The following is a 19,859-nucleotide window of genomic DNA, read 5'->3' on the forward strand; positions in this document are numbered from 1 at the left end:
ATGAATTACAGTAGATGGGGTAGAGAGAGAAGATGGGATGGGAGGGGAGGGGGGATAGTAGGGGATAGGAAAGGTAGCAGAATACAACAATTACTAATAGGGCATTATGTAAAATTGTGGATGTGTAACCGACGTGATTCTGCAATCTGCATTTGGGGTAAAATTGGGAGTTCATAACCCACTTCAATCTAATGTATGAAATATGATATGTCAAGAGCTTTGTAATGTTGTGAACAACCAATAAAAAATAATTAAAAGAAATTAAAAAAAATACATTAACTAGTCTTTTAAATTCTAAATTAATTTTTTAATTAGACTTCAGTTTTATACAAAACCATGAACCATATAAATAAATAAAATAAAGGTCAATTAACAACTAAAAATATTTTTAAAATAAAGAAAAAAAGAAAAGGAAAATTATCTCTTAAACATGATCTTATTTTTTTAATTTTTAAAAATATTTTTTAGTTATAGTTGGGCACAATATCTTTATTTATTTATTTTTATGTGGTGCTAAGGATTGAACCCAGGGTTTCACATGTGTTAGGTGAGTGCTCTACCACTGAGCCACAACCCCAGCCCTTACACATGATTTTGAACATTAGTTTAAAATCTCCAAAATTGCTTATAAAGTATATGTTAATGAATCACTAATTATATATTTACATTTTCTCCTTTATATTTTTTACCTGGGTAAGATAAAAATAGAAACAAAGGACAACAGAACCTCAGTTTCAGAAATATATTAGCCACCATGCACCTTTACGGAGGCCACCATGAAGAATAAGAACTTACTTCCAATAGTAATTCTCACTATATATTTTTGATGGAAATGAATTGAGGTTAGTATACTTGCCATGCTGGCTTGAAAGAATTAACCATGAGAATGGAGAATATATTTAAGTTTATAATTTTTGGAAATTTAGAAAAGAACACCCCATATATTAAACTTGGTGTCTTTGTTGTTTTTTTAACTTATTTTTTTTAGTTGTAGTTGGACACAATACCTATATTTTATTTATTTATTTTTATGTGGTGCTGAGGATTGAACCCACTGCCTTGCACGTGCTAGGCGCTGAGCCACAACCCCAGCCCTGTTGTTATTTTTGATTTTGTTTCTTTGAGGCAGAATTTTTCTTTTTTCGGTGCTGGGATAGAACCCTGGGCCTCATGCATTCTAGGCAAGTGCTTTACCACTGAGCTATGTCCCAGCCCTAGAATTCTTAAAAGATGTCTTACAGATGATTGGAGTGAAGATCACAGACCTGGGCCAAGATCAAACTGCCTGTCTCTCTCTTTGGCCTTCTGTAACTCTCCTGGCATCAACCCCTGAAGTCCTCTGGCTCACTGGAACCTTATAAGAAGTCCTTCCTTATTAGTCTAACTTCTTGATTTTGCACATTGCTAATCAGTGGTGGGCTGACCCAGAGTGTGAGTCTCCAGAGTCTTCAAGCAGTCTTCTATACCATGCCACTTGCTTTTAGTTCCTGAAATTAGTTACTAGAGAGAGAACATTCTCTGATATCTATATTAACAGAGACTATAGAGTATGTAGAGTATATAGAGTATATAAAATATATTTGTGACCAATATATCTCCAAAAACAAGCTAGTTTTTAGAAGTGAATTGTTTTTCTATGAGTTTAAAGATACATGTTTCTGAAAAATTCCTTCACTAGACAAAGTTGAAAAAATATTTAATCATTGCCAGGTGCAGTGGTACACACCTGTGGTCCTAGCTATTGGGAGGTGAGGCAAGAGGTTCACCTGGGTCCAGGAGTTTGAGATCAATCTGAGCAACTATACTGAGATCCCATTTCAAAAACTTTTTTTTAAGTCATAAAAATGGTGAACCACTTCCAGCAAAGTTAAACTAATGGATATTGTTGCCCATATTCACCAGCCATCTGTTCATCCCTTCCTTTGGGTCTTATCTGCCCTTTGGCAACACAAAGATCTACTGTGAATTCTTCTAGTCATAGGGTGTTCCCCTGTACTTAGAGATTTCCAGTCTCAGATGAAACTTGGATTGCTTCTTCTCTGGCTTAGAAGTCTATACCCTTCCCCAAAGAAAAATCCCATATCTTTCCCACACTTCTGTCCCTTCTGTGTGCCCAGCTGGGTAAGAATCTGTCTTTTGCACATACTCTCTAACCAAGAAGATTCTACTGAGCTTCACTTCTTGAGCTAGCTTTTTAAAAAAGATAGGCACTTTTATACAAATATGAAAAAATAATATGCATTTACAAATCATGCCCCTTGGGATTCTGGTAGTTTCTTGAGGGGTGATGTGTACGGGTATGTGGAATGTTGAGACCCCTCATTGATAGTTACTGAATTGGGTATCAATCTTTTTTTTCCTCTCTCCTTGTGGTGCTGGGGATTGAATGCAGGCATTGTGCATGTGAGGCAGGCACTCTACCAACTGAACTATATCCCCAGCTGGTATCAATATTTTGCTTAATTTTTTTCTTGTTTTTTTTTAAAAAATTCTGACAAAAATAAGCCTATCAAGACATTTTATTATGTAAGGGTCCAGCAAACGTCGGAGGAAGAGACCACCAAGAGACTGACTCATGCAACAGCAAAAGGGGGTTTATTGCAGATCCAGCATGCTGGGGCTCCGTGCTTACTCAAGAAGGGAGAGCAGCCCAGAGCCCCGAGCAGGGGTTAAGCAGTGCTTAAGTACACTTTTTGGGGAGGGCGGGGGCTTTGCATACATCAGAGAAAATCATCATGAGGCGCGGGAAAATCGAACAACAACTCTCAAACATGATTAGTACATTCATTGGCGGGAACAAGTCGGGCGGGAGTGATAGGTCAGTCCTAAGGAGGGGGGTACATTCAAACTGATTGGTTTGGGCCCTGAGGTGCCTATGTGCCTAGCTGCACAGGGTCCAGGTTGTTAAACAACTAAGTGGTCAGGGGGGACTATCTAATGGGCAGTCCCGGGAATTGTCCTAACAGCTACAGGAATTTCAGGCTTTGAGTGTAGCATAGAAACTTAACAATACCTGGTCCTTTACATTTTAACTTCAATTTCTTTTATCCTTTCAATTATATGTAATATAATATGTAAATTAAAAATTTCTTATGTAAATTCAATATGAAATTTGAAATACCAAGTTTACTATTAAGTTATGTTATCTGGTCTACCTAACATATTTTTTTCTTTAATTTAGAGACAGGGTCTCACAGAGTTGCTTAGTGCCTCACAGTTGCTGAGGCTGCCTTTCAACTCAGGATCCTCCTGCCTCAGCTGAGATTACAGGTGTGTGCCACTGCATCTGGCCTAACACATTTTTATATTGCTTTATATTTATTTCTCTTGCTTTCTACCTTTCACAACACCTATTTTTTCAATCATCTTAAACAATATTTTCCACCCAGCAATAGAATGATCTATTAATTATTAAATACTCTTGGTTAGTGTGATTCATTTTGTGTAGTTACAAGAGTGTTCCAGCAAAGCATGATTTTTCTATAAAGAAAGTTGAGAAGGAAATTACAAAAGGCCATCAGGACAATAGAAAGTGAATATATCAGTGTTAATTCTGAGATCATATTTCTTTTAAAAAATAATTTAGCCTTTTTATATGTAGACAATAAGACTGTATCCAAACTTGAGTGTGAAAAAATGTCTGTTTCATTTTCCCAAAATCAAACCGAGCCTTCAAGCCCCCTCTGACTTGGAATTGGGAAGTGAAAAAACAAATGCCAAATGTCTTCTTTGATATAATGAGAGCAACTAAGAACAGAACAGGGAGGAAGAGCTGGAGGAAAAGATTAACATTAAACAGAGACATGAGGTGGGAGGGAAAGGGAGAGAAGGGGAAATTGCATGGAAATGGAAGGAGACCCTCATTGTTATACAAAATTACATATAAGAGGTTGTGAGGGGAATGGGAAAAAAAAAAAAACAAGGAGAGAAATGAATTACAGTAGATGGGGTAGAGAGAGAAGATGGGAGGGGAGGGGAGCGGGGATAGTAGAGGATAGGAAAGGTAGCAGAATACAACAGTTACTAATATGGCATTATGTAAAAATGTGGATGTGTAACCGACGTGATTCTGCAATATGTATTTGGGGTAAAAATGGGAGTTCATAACCCACTTGAATCTAATGTATGAAATATGATGTGTCAAGAGCTTTGTAATGTTGTGAACAACCAATAAAAAAAAAGAAAAAAAAAGAAATCTTAGTTCTCTCTGGTGCATTGGACCCTCTCAGAAAAACCACACAGAGGGTCTTATACAGAGAAAACATTCGGGAAGGACCTATCTGATATCCACTATATGCCAACTACTATCCAAGGAACTATTACTGTGGTCCCTTGTAGCCACTGTGGTGTTTGTAGAATGCTTTCCCGCACTTTTGGGGACAGAACCTTGCTAGGACTGAGAGCCCCTAAGCCTGGGATCCTGCTTCTCTGGGTGCCACAGCTGCTCCCTTCTCAGCTTAGCCACCCCTAGAGGTGTTGCAAGAAAGAAAGGTGCAGTTCTCCATGGCTTGGAAAAGGTACAGCCTTTGCTCTTTTTCTAAAGTCCTGAACAATTTCCTTGTGCCCTTGGCTCTCACCATTTCTGCTTCTCTTTTACTTGCTTAGAGGCCCAATGTTTATCTTTCTGCTCAACACACAACAAAAGTCACTCTTTGAAATAAAACCTTGGAAGAAAAATTGTCTTCAGGAGCATTTGACACCAAAACCTCTGAAGTAAGGGAACACAAAGACTTGTTTACCTTTCTGGAACCTGGAGTGAGCAAGTAGAAGGAGAGCAAAATTCAGATAAATATCTCAATAGAGTCTCCTGCATTATGTTCAACACATGTACTGAACAACAGCAATGTTCTCTGTCCCTTTAAGTATATTTGGAATGCCATTCCCTATGTTGTATTGTCTTATATGTATTTGGTGTCTGTTTTATTATTTTCCATGGAGTTAACTTTTGCAGTGAACAAATCCAGCCCACTGTTCACCTCTTAATTCTTACCTTGCAGCAGGTAGAGGGGAGAGGCCTGAATTTTTTTCTCCATGACTTAGAGTATAGTAGTGGACGTTTGTTTCATAGATAAAATGATAATTTACAACCTGCACTCCCAAGGGAAATAGAAAAGAGAGAAGGAGGGGGAGACCAATGTGCAGGGCCCAAGGGTTTGCTCCCTCATCCCCATTTCAATTACACCAGTTATGCTATTTCTTCTTTTATATATTCAATTCCACACCAATTTTTATTTTAATGAAAGATTCCATTGTTATTAAAAAATTGGAAATCATTGAAGATTATGCACTGCTACATACCTACAACATTTGAATTTTCCTTAGTGTTTTCCATGATAGGTCTTCCTTTTTCAATATTATAATTCTATGATACAGAAATAAACTTCCTTGTTAAAATAATCTGTTGTTAATAATCACTTACATTTGAAGACCTCCCAAATGATAGCCCAACTTTAGGGGATAATATTGTATGATTTGTTCAGAATTTCAGTTCGTTTTCTGGTTACTAGGATATCCATTGAGGGCAGTAGATAAGAATCTTGCTAATTACTATGCTGCAATTGTGAGCGCTTACTGTGCCATCACCTGTAGAGAGCCATTTTGCTGTGCTGCCTTGTGTGGGCGTGAGCCTAATTCTTGGGCTGAGACCCAGTTCTTTGTTTTCAGCCACTCCCTAGAATACAATGTATCAATTGTCCAGCTCCTGGAACAAACTGTTTTCAAGAAGTGCTTGTTGCTTTGCACAAGCTGGAGCTGGGTGTCTCTTGCATTATGTGCAAGTGCTGGGTCTATCATTCTATTGGCTGCTGCTGTGTTGCTATGCACTCTTTGTCCAATGGTGTACGAGCAGGGCTGCAGCTGAAGTATATAAGGGGTGGTTTTCTCGGGCTCGGGGCCCCTTTTTTCTCTCATCTATACCTCATGGAAGCTTCCAATAAAGTGTGTTAAAGAAGAATCCTGCTGTTGTCGTCTTTCCTGCCGGCGGGTAGACGCGACAAGTGGTGCCGAAACCCGGGAGAATCAGAACTTTCAGTCGACAGGAGTGGTGCACCGATCGTCCGTGAGTGGACCCCTCGTCCCGGAGTGGACCCCTCGTCCCGTGAGTGGACCCCTCGTCCCTGAGTGGACCCCTCGTCCGTGAGCGGACCCCTCGTCCCCGAGAGCGGGACCCCGTAGGCCTCATATTTTATTGCAGCTGCAATGTGTGCTTTCACTTTTGTTTTCTGTGTTCTTTTTGTCGTCTGTGTCTTTTGTTTTCTGTGTTTTTCTTGTTGTTGTGTCAGGGGTGCCGCACCTTCAAGTCCGCTTTTCTCGGCCCTAGATGGTCTGTTACGCTCCAAGGGCCTGAAAGTGAAGCATAGCACTTTACAGAGATTGGTGCAATGTGTTGCTTCGGTATGGTTCTCTGCTTGTGGTTTCTCTGTCGCCTTAAGGCCCGCAATGCTCATGATAAGGCTATGCTCACACAAGCTCTTGCAGCTTTAGAAAATGGCAACTCACCTCAAGTTTGGCTTGCGCAAATTAAACAGTGAATCTTTGACATGGTCGTTGCACCCCAAGTTTACGGACATTGCACTGGGAACGACATGTCTCTTCTTGCTATTCTCTTAGTGTTGGAAAGCCCTTGCACTCTGCCGGCTTTACTGCCATTGCACGCAGATGGGTTTCCACACTAGTGCTTTTCTATCGCTTTAGGACCCGTGCCTTTCTTTTAGGGTGTTGCCAACTTGTTTATCGTTGTATTTCTATACAGCCACAGTTCAGCCTCAGAGACCTAATAATGACTGGCTGAGTAGATACCATTAAACGCCTTGGCAACAACGAGCTGATCTTGTAGTACCCAGAGACGGGCAACTTTCACGCTTGCACTGCAACCTAAGACAGGGGAATGGGGCCTCCCCAAGGACGGGTAAGCAATGTAAGGGCAGTGAACGACCTAAGACAGGGGCTACTTGATTCCCTTTGACGTGCAACAAACAAAAGGAAAACACTGCTGGCAGTGGATTCCCCCCGGCCCCCAGGGCTTGGATCCAGCCCTGAAGTTTATGCACGTCAAGGAGGCCAGCTCACAAGGCCTTGTAAGATCTGTGGTGTCTGTTTTCATATTCAGCCAATACCGGTCATGCGGGAACGTCCTGACCTGCTTGGGTCTGATAAGGTTCCTGGTTGAAGGCTTAGCATGAGTAATGGCAATTCACCTCTACTCTTGCCTGTATTGTTTTTAGAAAACAAAAGGGGGGAACTGTAGAGAGCCATTTTGCTGTGCTGCCTTGTGTGGGCGTGAGCCTAATTCTTGGGCTGAGACCCAGTTCTTTGTTTTCAGCCACTCCCTAGAATACAATGTATCAATTGTCCAGCTCCTGGAACAAACTGTTTTCAAGAAGTGCTTGTTGCTTTGCACAAGCTGGAGCTGGGTGTCTCTTGCATTATGTGCAAGTGCTGGGTCTATCATTCTATTGGCTGCTGCTGTGTTGCTATGCACTCTTTGTCCAATGGTGTACGAGCAGGGCTGCAGCTGAAGTATATAAGGGGTGGTTTTCTCGGGCTCGGGGCCCCTTTTTTCTCTCATCTATACCTCATGGAAGCTTCCAATAAAGTGTGTTAAAGAAGAATCCTGCTGTTGTCGTCTTTCCTGCCGGCGGGTAGACGCGACAATCACCAAGGCTGATTCTTCAGGATACAGAAAAATGTAGTTCAAAGAAGACAATAAGTAGCTCCCACTTAAGTACTGAAACATGTTTATGTTTAATCAGAATTTAAAAAATTAATTCTTTATTGATATGATCTTAAGGTTATATTGATCATCACATACATTTATTTTAACCAGTGGTTCTTTTAAAGGCTCCAATAACAGATTGTTCAGCTTTAATAAATTATATTTAGAAGGCATTAGAATTTTCTCAGACAATAATACCTAAAAATAATTTTAGATGGTTAACTATTAAGTCTAGCTAAATAACATGTATGCTAATGTTCACTGAAATTAAAAATTCCATGAGACAAGCTTGAATTGAGTGTTCCTATTAAGTATTTTATAACTAGAATATTATATTTTTGCTTGCTAAAAACATACTTGAGCAAAATTATTTCAGCGTCAGACATTTTTAGTTACCTACAGTTCTACAGCTTTCAGAACAGAAAGTCCCTGTTTTTATATCTGACTCTGGTACTATTGTTCTAGAATATGGACTTAAGAATATATGGTATCTCGTGCAAAGTAAGCATTACAATTTTATTTCTCTTCCATTAGTAGCGAATACTAAAATTAGAGTATTCAAGTTTAGAGATGGCTTTCTCATTAGAAAATTCCGTGCGGTCAATGCGAGAACTAGGACTCCCAATTTTGCTCAGCCAGGACTTCCTACAAAAAAACAAAAACAAAAACAACAGTAATTAGCATATAAAATATATGTGGATCAATTAAAATGATCCCACATTAGCTATTAATGGGAGTTCACACTTACTAAGTAACTTTTGCATATAATGTAATATATAAATTTGTTTACATTTTGTATATTATTCTAAGAATACCACAGAGCATAATATATAATTAAACATAGATGAAGAAAAGCTAATAATGTATTATCAAGATGAATTCTTGATTATTTCATATTAAAATTATTTTCCCTCTCTTAAAACACTCTAAAGTCACTATTATCTAGCTCTTATACACAAAAAGATCAAAATATTTTTACAAAGAGGTTAAGTAATAAAACAATTCACCATTACCTAGCATTATACATATATATATACATGTACGTGTACATATGTGTGTGTCTCTGTGTGTGTATGTATATGTATGCATATGTATGTGTATGTATGTTGAGACAATTACTGAACAAATAAATAATAAATATGATTTTCCAAAATCATTAAAATTAAATTAGATTATTTTTCTTACCTATTCAAATACTGTATTTCCTGTGTATCTTAGTAAAGTGACTGCATTAAAGAACAAGCTAAATCTTCTGAAAACATTTTTTTTTTGCTTTTTCAGAGCAATGGATTAATCTTAATTTATTAGTGTATCCATGTGTTTAATTTATGCGTTTGAGTACTCACCTGAGATGTTTTATATATAATTCATACCTATCATATATTGCTAACACCTCAGGCAATACTGTTGTGGATTTTCCAGAATCCTTTTACCTATTAATAATGACTTCGGATGATAGATTTAGTGGGTACTTTGGGTTAATAATAGGAGGATGTTTGTTTTATCAAAGTGATGGCTATTAGGCTAGCTGCTGTTGTAGAAACATCCTGTGAGTTTCCTCCTATCCCCCAAATTATTTCAGACTGTGAAGCCAGTGCTGTATCCTTCTATGCAATAATCTCTTATGACCTTGGATTAGAAATATATTCTGGGCCAAAGCTTTCTGATCTGTTGAAAATTACTCTTAATTAGGCTAGAGAGGAATTTGAATGATAAAAATTGTCATTGTGCTTCTTCAATCCTTTTTTGGCTCTTATTTGTGACTGTTCTAGGGTGAAGTTAATTTTGACTTTTCTTCTCTTTGGAAATCATCAACACAGTAACACATTTCATTCTTTAACTCATTTAGTCGAAAACTTAAAAATGGAAATTTCATTTGTTGAACAATAACATTCAGTTGTTATGAAAAAGAGCTTATGGCTTCAATTTTACTAGTCAAATCTTGAAAGCTTGCAGAAAACAAAAGGCAGAAATAATAAGGAGAGCTAATATTTAATGAGCACTAACTGTTTGCTCAGCACTATGTTAAGTGCTTTATGGTGTTATTTCTTCTATTCCACAAAAGTCACAATCTATTGCTCAGGTGAACGAGGAGGAAAGAAAGAACATAAGAAATAATTGCTTAGGGTAAGCAGTGGTGGTAAGAAGTGGTCAGATTCTGATGTACTTTGAAGGTATAGTAAGTAGATTTGCTGACAGATTGGATGTGGGTGTGGGAAAGGGAGAGGCGTGAAGGATGACACCGGAGTTTTTGGTTTGAGTAACTAGTTGGAGAGAGTTGTCATTCACTGCAGTGGAGAGACTGTGAGAGGAGCAGACTCTGGGAGAAGATCAGAAATCCAGTTTTGGGACATTAAACTTGAGATGTCTATTAAAAATCCAAATGAGATATTGAGTCGGCAGTTGGATCTGTGAATCTGGTTAGAGGAAATTAAGAATTTGTCAGCAAAGAGATTTGTATTAGAAACCAAGAGAATGGCTAGGATCATCAAGAAAATGAATACAGATAGAAAAGAGAAGAGGTCCTATGACCCACTTTGGGTCCTCTAATGTTAAGAAGGCAAGAAACTGAGGAAAAACCAGCACAGGAGGAGGAACATCATTCAGTGAGGTCTGAGAAGAACTGGGGGAGTGAAGTATCCTGGGAGCCAAATGGAGCCCCCAGGGAGCAAAAAGAAATCAATCAGGCCAATGCTGCTGGTAGATAAGTGAGAAGAGAACTCAGAATCAACCATTACATTTAGCAAAGTGGAGCTCACTGGTGACCTTGACAAAAGCAGTTTTGGTGGAATAAAAGCCATATTTAAGTAGGCTCAAGAGAGAGTGAGAGGAGAGGAATTGGAGCAGCAAATCTAAGACTAGGACTAGTGGGAACTTCAATGACTAATCCATCTGAGCTGGTAACTCAGTGTACTGAATTAATGAGAGACTTGACTGTCTACTGTATCTGGTCCTCAACACCAAGAACTTATTCACTGGCTAACTGTATGGCCAAGGAGGAATCTGTGTTACACATAGGAACAGAATAGTTGTGGCACTGGGAGGTTTAGCTCCATTTACACTGTGGGGAGGATGACCACTTCGTATCATGGCTCCACACTTACCACCCCTGCTACTAGGGACCACATTCCTGGACTTGCCTACTCATCTGGGAATATTCTGGTTACCTGTCTCATAACCTGAGACCTCACTCTTCATGTGCTGCTCTTACAGTCAGCCCTTGACAAGAATGGCTCAGGTCTGGAGATAGAGGAACTACGTTTATCTAGTAAAAGAAAATAACTAGTTGGGAAAAAAATCCCACAAATATATGTCTTATTAATGAGAACTGATTGGGAAAGAGAACCACATAAACAATCCGTACCAATTAACCAATTCACTAAACATTTATGTATCACTTTATGCAAGGGCTATTCCAGGTACTGAAGGGCTTACATGAATATTTAAAGTGGAATTCCTTCCCTCAATAAGTTTCAGTCTAATAGATGGGTTTGGAAAATAAAAATAACTAGAATGTAAGGCAGAATATGTTGTGCAATGTGCTTTATATAAAGGAAGAGAAGAATTAGAGGGTTTGGCATTAGTCAAAGGCATTAAAATACATCTTTGTGAGAGCAATGGAATTTGAACTAAGTTCTGAAGAAAATATTAGTGAATTTTGCAAGCCCTAGAACAAGGAATGCCAATTTACGCATGACAGAAACAAAGAAGCATAGGGAAAATATCAATACCATTAACTAATGACAAACAAAATTGTTGAATGACCAAAAGAAACCCACAAAGCCAAAATCAGCAGCAAACTGGAAAACGTATTACAATTTTCTTATTATACAAAGAGTAATTAAAAATTGATATACACACACATACAAATCAATTTACAAGATGGTCATACAATATAAAATGGGCAAAGAACATTGGCAGATGAAAGGGAAAGAAATATAAATAGCCAATATATATTTGAAAATATTCTCACTCTTTCTCAATTTAAAAAATACATATAAAGCAAAAATGAGACACTATCTGTTACTTTGAAATGGTAAAGATTTTAAAGTACGATGGTATCTACCAGAGCCAGGGTATGGGAAAAGAGGCACTTCTCATTGTTGATGGAAATACAAATTTGTGCAGTTTTTTAAAGCCCAGCTTGGTACCACCTAACAAACTATTAAATGCCCCTATTACACAGACACACTGGAAAGGACCCTGGGATGCAGACTCTGAGATAGAGATTAGCATAGAGGAAGATAATTAGGGAAGGCTGTAGAGTTTAACAATTTGTAAGAGGTAAGGAAAGGAGACAGGATTGGGCTGAGGGAGTCACCAGGAAGTGATACAGTCTCAATGAAGACCTTGGTCAATTTGTGAGAAGCTCTGAAGCTTTAGAATTGTCCCAAATAAAGGTTCAAGGGCTGGATCTTTATCTCTTAAATGAACCACTCATTAGAGGAGTGCTGCCCAGAGAAGGAGGTGTGACCAACAGCATGATGACTGTCTTCTGTTGCTGCAATTGCTGGTGAGGGCTGCTGGCTGAGGGCATCTGGGTGAATGAGTCTTTCAGTCCTGAAGGGGAATCTGAGTGGCCCATGGTATTCACTACACATACGCTCATATGTGGGCAAAGGGAGTGAATTAAGCATGCAAGACAAGGGAGTGACAATTGGTGGGACAAGGTCCAGCACAAGTTGGATGAAACAGGATCAAGAGATAGTTACACTCATTATATTGAGACAACAAAGAGGAAAAATCTCCTCTATCTAGAAGAGAAGACAATGGGTAGAAAAATTTGAAGGGCAATTTGTATATGAACAAACATCTATATGAGATAGCATTCATTTTCTCAGTAATGTAGGAGGCAAGGTAATTTACTGAGAATAAGGGAGGTGGAGGTAGAGTTCAGGGATTAAATAAGTGAAAAAGATGTAATAATTGCTATGGGAGTTAACAGATGTTAACTGAAAGGAAAGCAACACTAAAGAACAATGAGGGCCCTTTTATGTTAGACTTGTGTCTCCTTAGGCCTCAGTTCTGCAAGGCTGGTCAAAACCAGGGGAGCCAGGGGCCAATGCCTGGGCCAAAGGTTTCTCAATAAGGACAATCCCTCTGAGAGTAGATTTAACAATTCAGTTAGATGTTTCCTGGACTGAATGATGGAATATGAGACTCCTCCACCCCCAATCTGCAATGGACCTTTATCTTGGCTTTCTTCTGAGTTGTGGTTCTAGGCTTACAAGGGTGAGCTGAATAACCCATTTCACTGGGAAGCCTCTGAGTTTGGTATCTTAACATTTTTTCTTTGACTGGTCAGATTCTTGAGGGAATTCACATCAGATTTCCTGCCTGAAGGATAAAAATCTGGCAATGTATTTTCTGGGAATCTGGGAATGTTAAGGCCTGCTATAGTTTGGATCTTAATTGTCCCCAAAGGTCCATGCATTTAAAGCTTGGCCTGGGGGTGGCACTATGGGAGGAAGTAGAACTTTTAGGAGGCGGGGCCTAGTGTGATGTCTTTAGGTCATTTAGAGTGTGCCCTTGAAAGTATTGTGAGACTCCTGTCTCTTCCTCTCTTTTGCTTCCTAACTATGAAATGAATGATCCAATACATACTCCTGCCATAATGTGCTGCCTCCCAACAGGCCCCAAAATAACTGGGTGAATCAATCATAGAGTAAAACATCCAAAACCATGAATTAAGTTTATAAATTCTCTTTATAAATTGATTATCTCAGGTATTTCATTACAATGCTAACTAATATAAGATCTTAATATTCAGTGACTCCTTTTCACTGACTTCCTATTCTCAGCAGTATGTCTTTCTCAGATATGCCCATAAAACCCACTCTGGAGAATGAAACTCTGATTTCTGCCTGGGTTGCTTTGCTGCTATTAAATAGATTTGGAATCAGCCCTCTTTTAGCCCCAACTTTGTGCTCAATGTCCTGAGCCTTAGAGGGTTTCCTCTATGTTACCTGGGCTATTTCTTAGCTTTCCTCACTACAGGCTTACAACTCTGGTCTGCACTACCTCAACTGCTTTCTAGTTCCCAGAGTTTTGTTGCTGTAACTTTCTCTCCCATTCTTTGTCCTTGTTAAGTGTTCAAGCCTCTTAAAATCTTTTTTATTGGTAAATAGAGTTTTGAGGGAGGCAGAGGTAAATGCACATGTTCAAAATATTACATCTTGATTTTATCATAATATCTTTAGTCCATCTGGAATTATGTGATTGCATTGTATAAAAAAGATGCCTTAATCCTGAATGGTGAGATGTCTGACCTAGCATCTTCACTTAATAACTTATATTTTCCTAGATTTTTCAAATGCAGCTCTTCTCATATTCTAAATTTGTGTATATGCCTTGACCTTTTTCTAGACATTCTACTTGGCTCCATTGATCTTTGGTTGATCTTTGAGCCAGTACCAAGCTATTTAATTATTAGGGCTTTAAATAAACCTTAAATTTCCAGCAGTTCCTACATTTCTACCTCACTATTCTTCAGTTTTTAAAAGTCCTTGTTTATCTCATATAGTCTACTAAATCTTAGCACAATTTTATCCAATCCCTTCATGTCCTCTTTTAAATCTAAAAGTAATTCAGAGAGAACTGACATACTAATAACATTTAATCTTGTCATCAACAACAAAAATTTTCTCTTTGTTTTTTACATCTTTAAGTTCATTTCTAAAATTTTGTGGTCTTTCATAATTCAGGTCCTGTACATTTCTTGACAAAATTTTGCTTAGTTATGTTCTCTTTTTCTTGCTGTTTTGAACAAGTCTTTTCTTAGTCATTATGTTTTTAAACTACTATACAAGAAATGTAATTATATTGTTATAATCAATTGTCTCACTGAACTTCATCAGTAGTACAATAGTTTTCTTGGGGGTTCTTATAATTTCACCTAGGAACCATCCCATGTATTTTTCCTGAGTTAATTCTGTTAGTCACTTTTATCACATCAACTGAATAATTTCAAATTGCTCCTTTATGTTACTAGGCTGTTTAGCCATGTTTTCCAACTTACCTGTCTGGCAGGGAATTGCTACAAGAACTCCGTAGAGAGAAGGAACATGGAGAGGGCTCACCCCAGCCATAAGGCAAGCACACGCATGATGTGCCTCTCTGGCTCCTGCATATTTGACCTATTAGTTTAGTAGAGTTGATAAATATTGAATGGATGGTTGGATGGATGGATGAATTATAGGTGCTTGAAAGAGGCTGAAGTCTCACATTTCTGCTATTAATCTGAGTCTGTTTGTGATCATATATCTTGCAGGTAATTCTATTTAAGACACATAATCCACTGATCAACTCTTTTTTTTTTCAAAGAAGGTTTAGCTAGTAAAATTCAAAGAATAAAAATTTAAATTAGAAAAGTCTGTTGACAGAAGTCGTGTTACTTGGTAGCCATGTATCTCTCCCTTTACTGTAATAGATCTTAAAGGTCTTACATAGACATTTTAAAAATGAAACTAAATTTTGCAAAGTCTATTTTATTACTTTACCAAAATCATGTTGTCTTTTAACAATTATAAAGTAACAATATAAGAAAGTATTTCATTATGGATGCATTTCTTATAGGTCTAATGAGGATTATACACAGTTGTAAAAAGAATTTTGTATGGAATGGGCAAGGACGACAATCTTGCACATATTACTTTTAAGTATCCTTTGGGCTATCTTTGCATTACAAATTAAAAAAAAAAAACCCAATGCTTGCTGATTAATGTTAAATGCCTAAGGAGAAATCAATTTATTTAATAAATTAACTGTGTAGTTTTTGTGTGTGTGTGTGCCTATTTAAGCAGTCACCAACTATTGGTCTCCTCAGGGTTTCTACAAATTCTAATTCTGTGGGGCAGATGGGACATATTTAGCTATCAAATACAGTAAATGCCACACATGTATGGTCTTGGCAGGCAGCAGAGAGGCCAGCTGTGGCTTTTTAAAATGCACTTAGGTTGCTGCCCTCCCAGGGGCCCTTCTTGACTGCCTCTATGTTAAAAGGACCCCACCTCCACATTGTTGTAGCATCATGGCAATTATCACATTCTGTAAATTGCTGTTTATGCAATTGCTTCTGTGTTCATTATGCACCTCCCCCACATTAGGAGGCAAATTCTAGGAAGGCAGGGCCAGAGTCTTTTACTTCCATCAGGGGAAGAGCACTTGCCTAGTGTGTGAGAGCCCTGGATTTGATGCCAGCATCACCTCCACTCCCACCCCACCCCCCAAGAAAAACCCTCACTATTAGATCCCTAATATCTAACACAATGCCTAGTGAGAGGGGCTAGTCAACAAATACGTGCTGAATGAATGATCCTCTGTCACCTGTGTGACTTCTTCAGGTCTACAGTTTCCATGCATGGGTGGAAGGGCATTTCTAGGGCCCCACATCATCCACATACGAAAAGGAATCCTGAGCATGGTTGTTTATCTTTTTTTTTCACTAAATTACTTAATTAATTATTGTAATTAAGAGAAAAATCATGTGAGTATCTCAGTACATACAGAGAGTTCAATATCTTCTTCTTCTTCTTCTTTTTTTTTTTTTTTTGAGTACTAGGATTGAATCCAGTGATGCTCTACCATTAAGCTACATCCTCAACCCTCATGTTTTTCATTTTTTATTTTGTTAGAGAGTTTTGCTAAAATGCCAAGGCTGGTCTTGAACTTGCAATCCTCCTGCCTCAGCTGGGATTACTGACAGGCACCACCATGCCTGGCTTGTTGTTTTTTTTTTTTCCAGATTTTTAAAAAAAATTTATCAGTGTCATTTTTTCCACATCTTCATACATGTATTTTGTAGAATGATGAGGGTCTCCTTTCACCTTCCATGCTATTCCCCTTCTTCCTCCCTTTCTCTCCCACCACTATTCCCTATCTAGAGGTAATCTTCCTCCCTTGCTGTCCCTCCCAACCCCATTTTGAGTCACCCCCCCTTATATCAGAGAAGACATTCGGCATTTGTTTTTTTGGGATTGGCTAACTTCACTTAGCATAATCTTCTCTAATGCCATCCATTTCCCTGCAAATGCCATGATCTTACTCTTTTTTATTGCTGAGTAATATTCCATTGTGTATAATGCCACATTTTTTTCATCAATTCATCCACTCATCCACTGAAGGACATCTAGGTTGGCTCCACAGTTTAGCTATTGTGAATTGTGCTGCTATAAACATTGATGTGGCTGTGTCCCTGTAGTATGCTGTTTTTAGGTGGTTCCATTCCCAGTTTTCCAAGGAATCTTCATACTGCTTTCCTTGATTTTATCTGACACAAAACAAAGCTCTTACTTTTAAAACACTCTCTGCAAGTTAAAAAAAAATCACTCTTATGAGACCAGAAAACTTTGCAAGTGCTAAAAGAAAACAGGGTCAACTCTCCAATACATAGGAGCAATCAATATACTTTCTCAGTAGGACCCCTAAAGCTCTGAAAATAATGCCAAGAGTTAATAAATGGATGACGTCAAATTTTTAAAGATGGGGCTGGGAATGTGGCTCTGTGGTAGAGTGCTTGCCTACCATGTGTGAGGCACTGGGTTCGATTCTCAGCACCACATATAAATAAACAAAACAAACGTCCATTGATAACTAAAAAAAATTAAAAAAAATTTGTAAAGCTTCTGCACAGCAAAGGAAACAATTAAGGGCATGAAAAGAGAACCCAATGAATGGGAGAAAATCTTTTCCAGCTACTCTTCCAACAAAAGATTAATACCCAGAATATATAAAGAGCTTTAAAAAACTTAATGCCTAAAACCCAAATAACCCAACCAATACATGGGCAAATGATCTCAATAGACACATCTCAAAAGAAGAATTACAAGAAGAATTATAAAAAGTTCAACATCTTTAAAAATTAAGGAAATGCATATCAAAACCACACTGAGATTTTAATTCACTCCAGTTACAATGGCAGTCATCAAGAATACAAATATTAATAAATGCTGGAGAAGACATGTACATGGGGTGGGGGAAAACTTACACACTGTTGGTGGGGTTATAAATTAGTATAACCACTATGGAAATTAGTATGGAAGTTCCTCAAATGACAAGGAATGGAATCACCGTATGACCCAACTATGAGTCCCAATATTTTTCCAAAAGAATTTAAGTCCTCATACTATAGTCTGCCTAACCATGTTTATAATAGCATAATTCACAATAGCCAAATTATGTCTCTCAGAAGATGAATGGATAAAGAAAATGTGATATAGATACACAATGGAGATTTATTCAGCCAGAAAGAAGAATAAAATTAGGTCATTTGCAGGAAAATGAACGGAACATGAGAGTAGTGTGTTGAGTGAATAGGCCAATTCAGAAACTTGAGGATCATATGTTTTCTCTCATCTGTGGAAGATAAAGAGAGAAAAGGGGAAAAAAGGGATGATCTCATGAAATTAGAAGGGAATACTGTAGAGTTGAGGAAAGGGGGTCAGGGAAGGAGTAGAGAAGGGCAATGGGAGGTACTGGGGAATGAAACTGACCAAATTATATTATGTGTGTGTACAAATATATAACACTGAATCCCAGTACTGTGTATAATTATAATGCACCAATAAAAAGAAATTAAACAATAAAATTCAAAGAAAAATAGTTGCTCTTATTCCAGAGAATAATAAAATATTTTACTTATGGTAGTCCCCTATGAAATAACAGAAGTAATATGCATATTCATCCTCTCAGAGGATGCTGGAGAACTAGGATTTGATAAATGAACCGAATATAAACATGTGAACTAAGCTGATTCATGGAATTGGTCCATATATTTTTGCCAGTCCCTACCCCCCCCCCCCCCCGTTTTAGTGTATGTCTTGTGGTTTTGATTTTACTCATGATATAAATAAACCTGGCAACTGGCTTCACTCAGTGTTTAAAGTGATTGTTATGACAGCACAGGAGGACCAAGTCCATCCTGCACGCCTGTCACATGACATGCCACCATCTTCTGTCAAATCCAGCAGCACACTGTTGGACATGCTCAGATATATTGGGTAAAAATTCTTGGACTTTTTTTTTCTAATATTCTCAAATATGTACAAATACTTACTATTGCATGTATTATATTAATCCAGGATTTTCAAGCTTTCTAAAAAGAATCTTTTTTTTTTTTCCCCTTACAACACAATCTTGCACAAAAGCTTAATGTTTATAGCGGGGTAAGTGATATTCTCTGAAGCCAGGGAATATTTGTGTGTATGTGCATGTGTGTGTGTATGTGTGCGTCCATGCAGACACCCCTTCTAGCACAGATTTCTTTCTCTTCCAGCTACAATCCAAGCACCTTTGAGGAGTTCCATGGGCCCTGAGAAGCTCAGATTGAAAACTGTCCTATTAACCTACCATTGAGCAAGGATGTGGGAGAGTCGAATGTATGGGGAATTTATCAAATATAGAAATAGAAATAAACATAGGACTGTCTTTTCTATAATTCAAGTCAATATTTCCTGAAGAATGTAGTAAAGCTCCTGGGGTGATATAAAAAAATCCATTTAACCAATATCCTTGTCTGAAACAAAGAGGTGAAACTAAAGAACTAGAAAGCCAACACTATCAATAATTCATAGCAGTTCTATTTCCTGGGACTAAAGTGGGGCATCATAATCCTTTCAGATCTCTCTGTAGCACCAGTATAAAACCTAGACCATAGTAAGAAAGCAGACAGAGGATAAGACAGCTAATGAATTAAAAGCCAATTTGGTGCATGTTGGAAAATATTGAGTTGCCTGTCCATTACCAGCTTTTAAACTAGCATTAATAATGGAAAGACAGTATGTAACATTGTGCTATTTTCCTTTCTTAAACAAGTTTCTTTATTCAGTTACATATGGACAAATAATACGGGAGACTTTTATCAAAACAAGTGTTTCAATGGTATTTTGATACAATGTCTAAAATATTTGTCAGACATGTAGCCCATGATGAGTGAAGGGATCAGTGATTATCCGGGAACTCCAGGACATCCATAATTAACCTGAGACCAGATTCCTCATCTTTAAAAAGAGGGTAGTATTGCTGATCCCACTGAGCTATTGAAAGGATTAAAGGGAAAATTTGTAGGTCATAGGAAGTGGTCAGACCATTTCTTTTTAAAAATAATGTGTTCTTTTTAGATATATGTGACAGTAGAATGTATTTTGAC

General features: G+C 37.9%; 1 protein-coding gene across 1 annotated transcript in view; it reads right to left on the bottom strand.

The window, feature by feature from the left end:
- Positions 1-7,724: 7,724 nt before the first annotated feature.
- The window catches only part of ACYP2 (acylphosphatase 2), a 162,410-nt gene continuing 150,275 nt past the window's right edge, over positions 7,725-19,859 (bottom strand). Inside the window, exon 4 of the mRNA XM_081265426.1 lies at positions 7,725-8,359. Coding sequence (XP_081121552.1) covers positions 8,245-8,359 — 115 coding nt within the window. The 3' untranslated portion in view covers positions 7,725-8,244. The remainder of the gene's footprint in view (positions 8,360-19,859) is intronic.

This window comes from Spermophilus citellus, assembly GCF_964194105.1.
Source record: "Spermophilus citellus genome assembly, chromosome: 13".
Taxonomy (NCBI): Eukaryota; Metazoa; Chordata; class Mammalia; order Rodentia; family Sciuridae; genus Spermophilus; species Spermophilus citellus.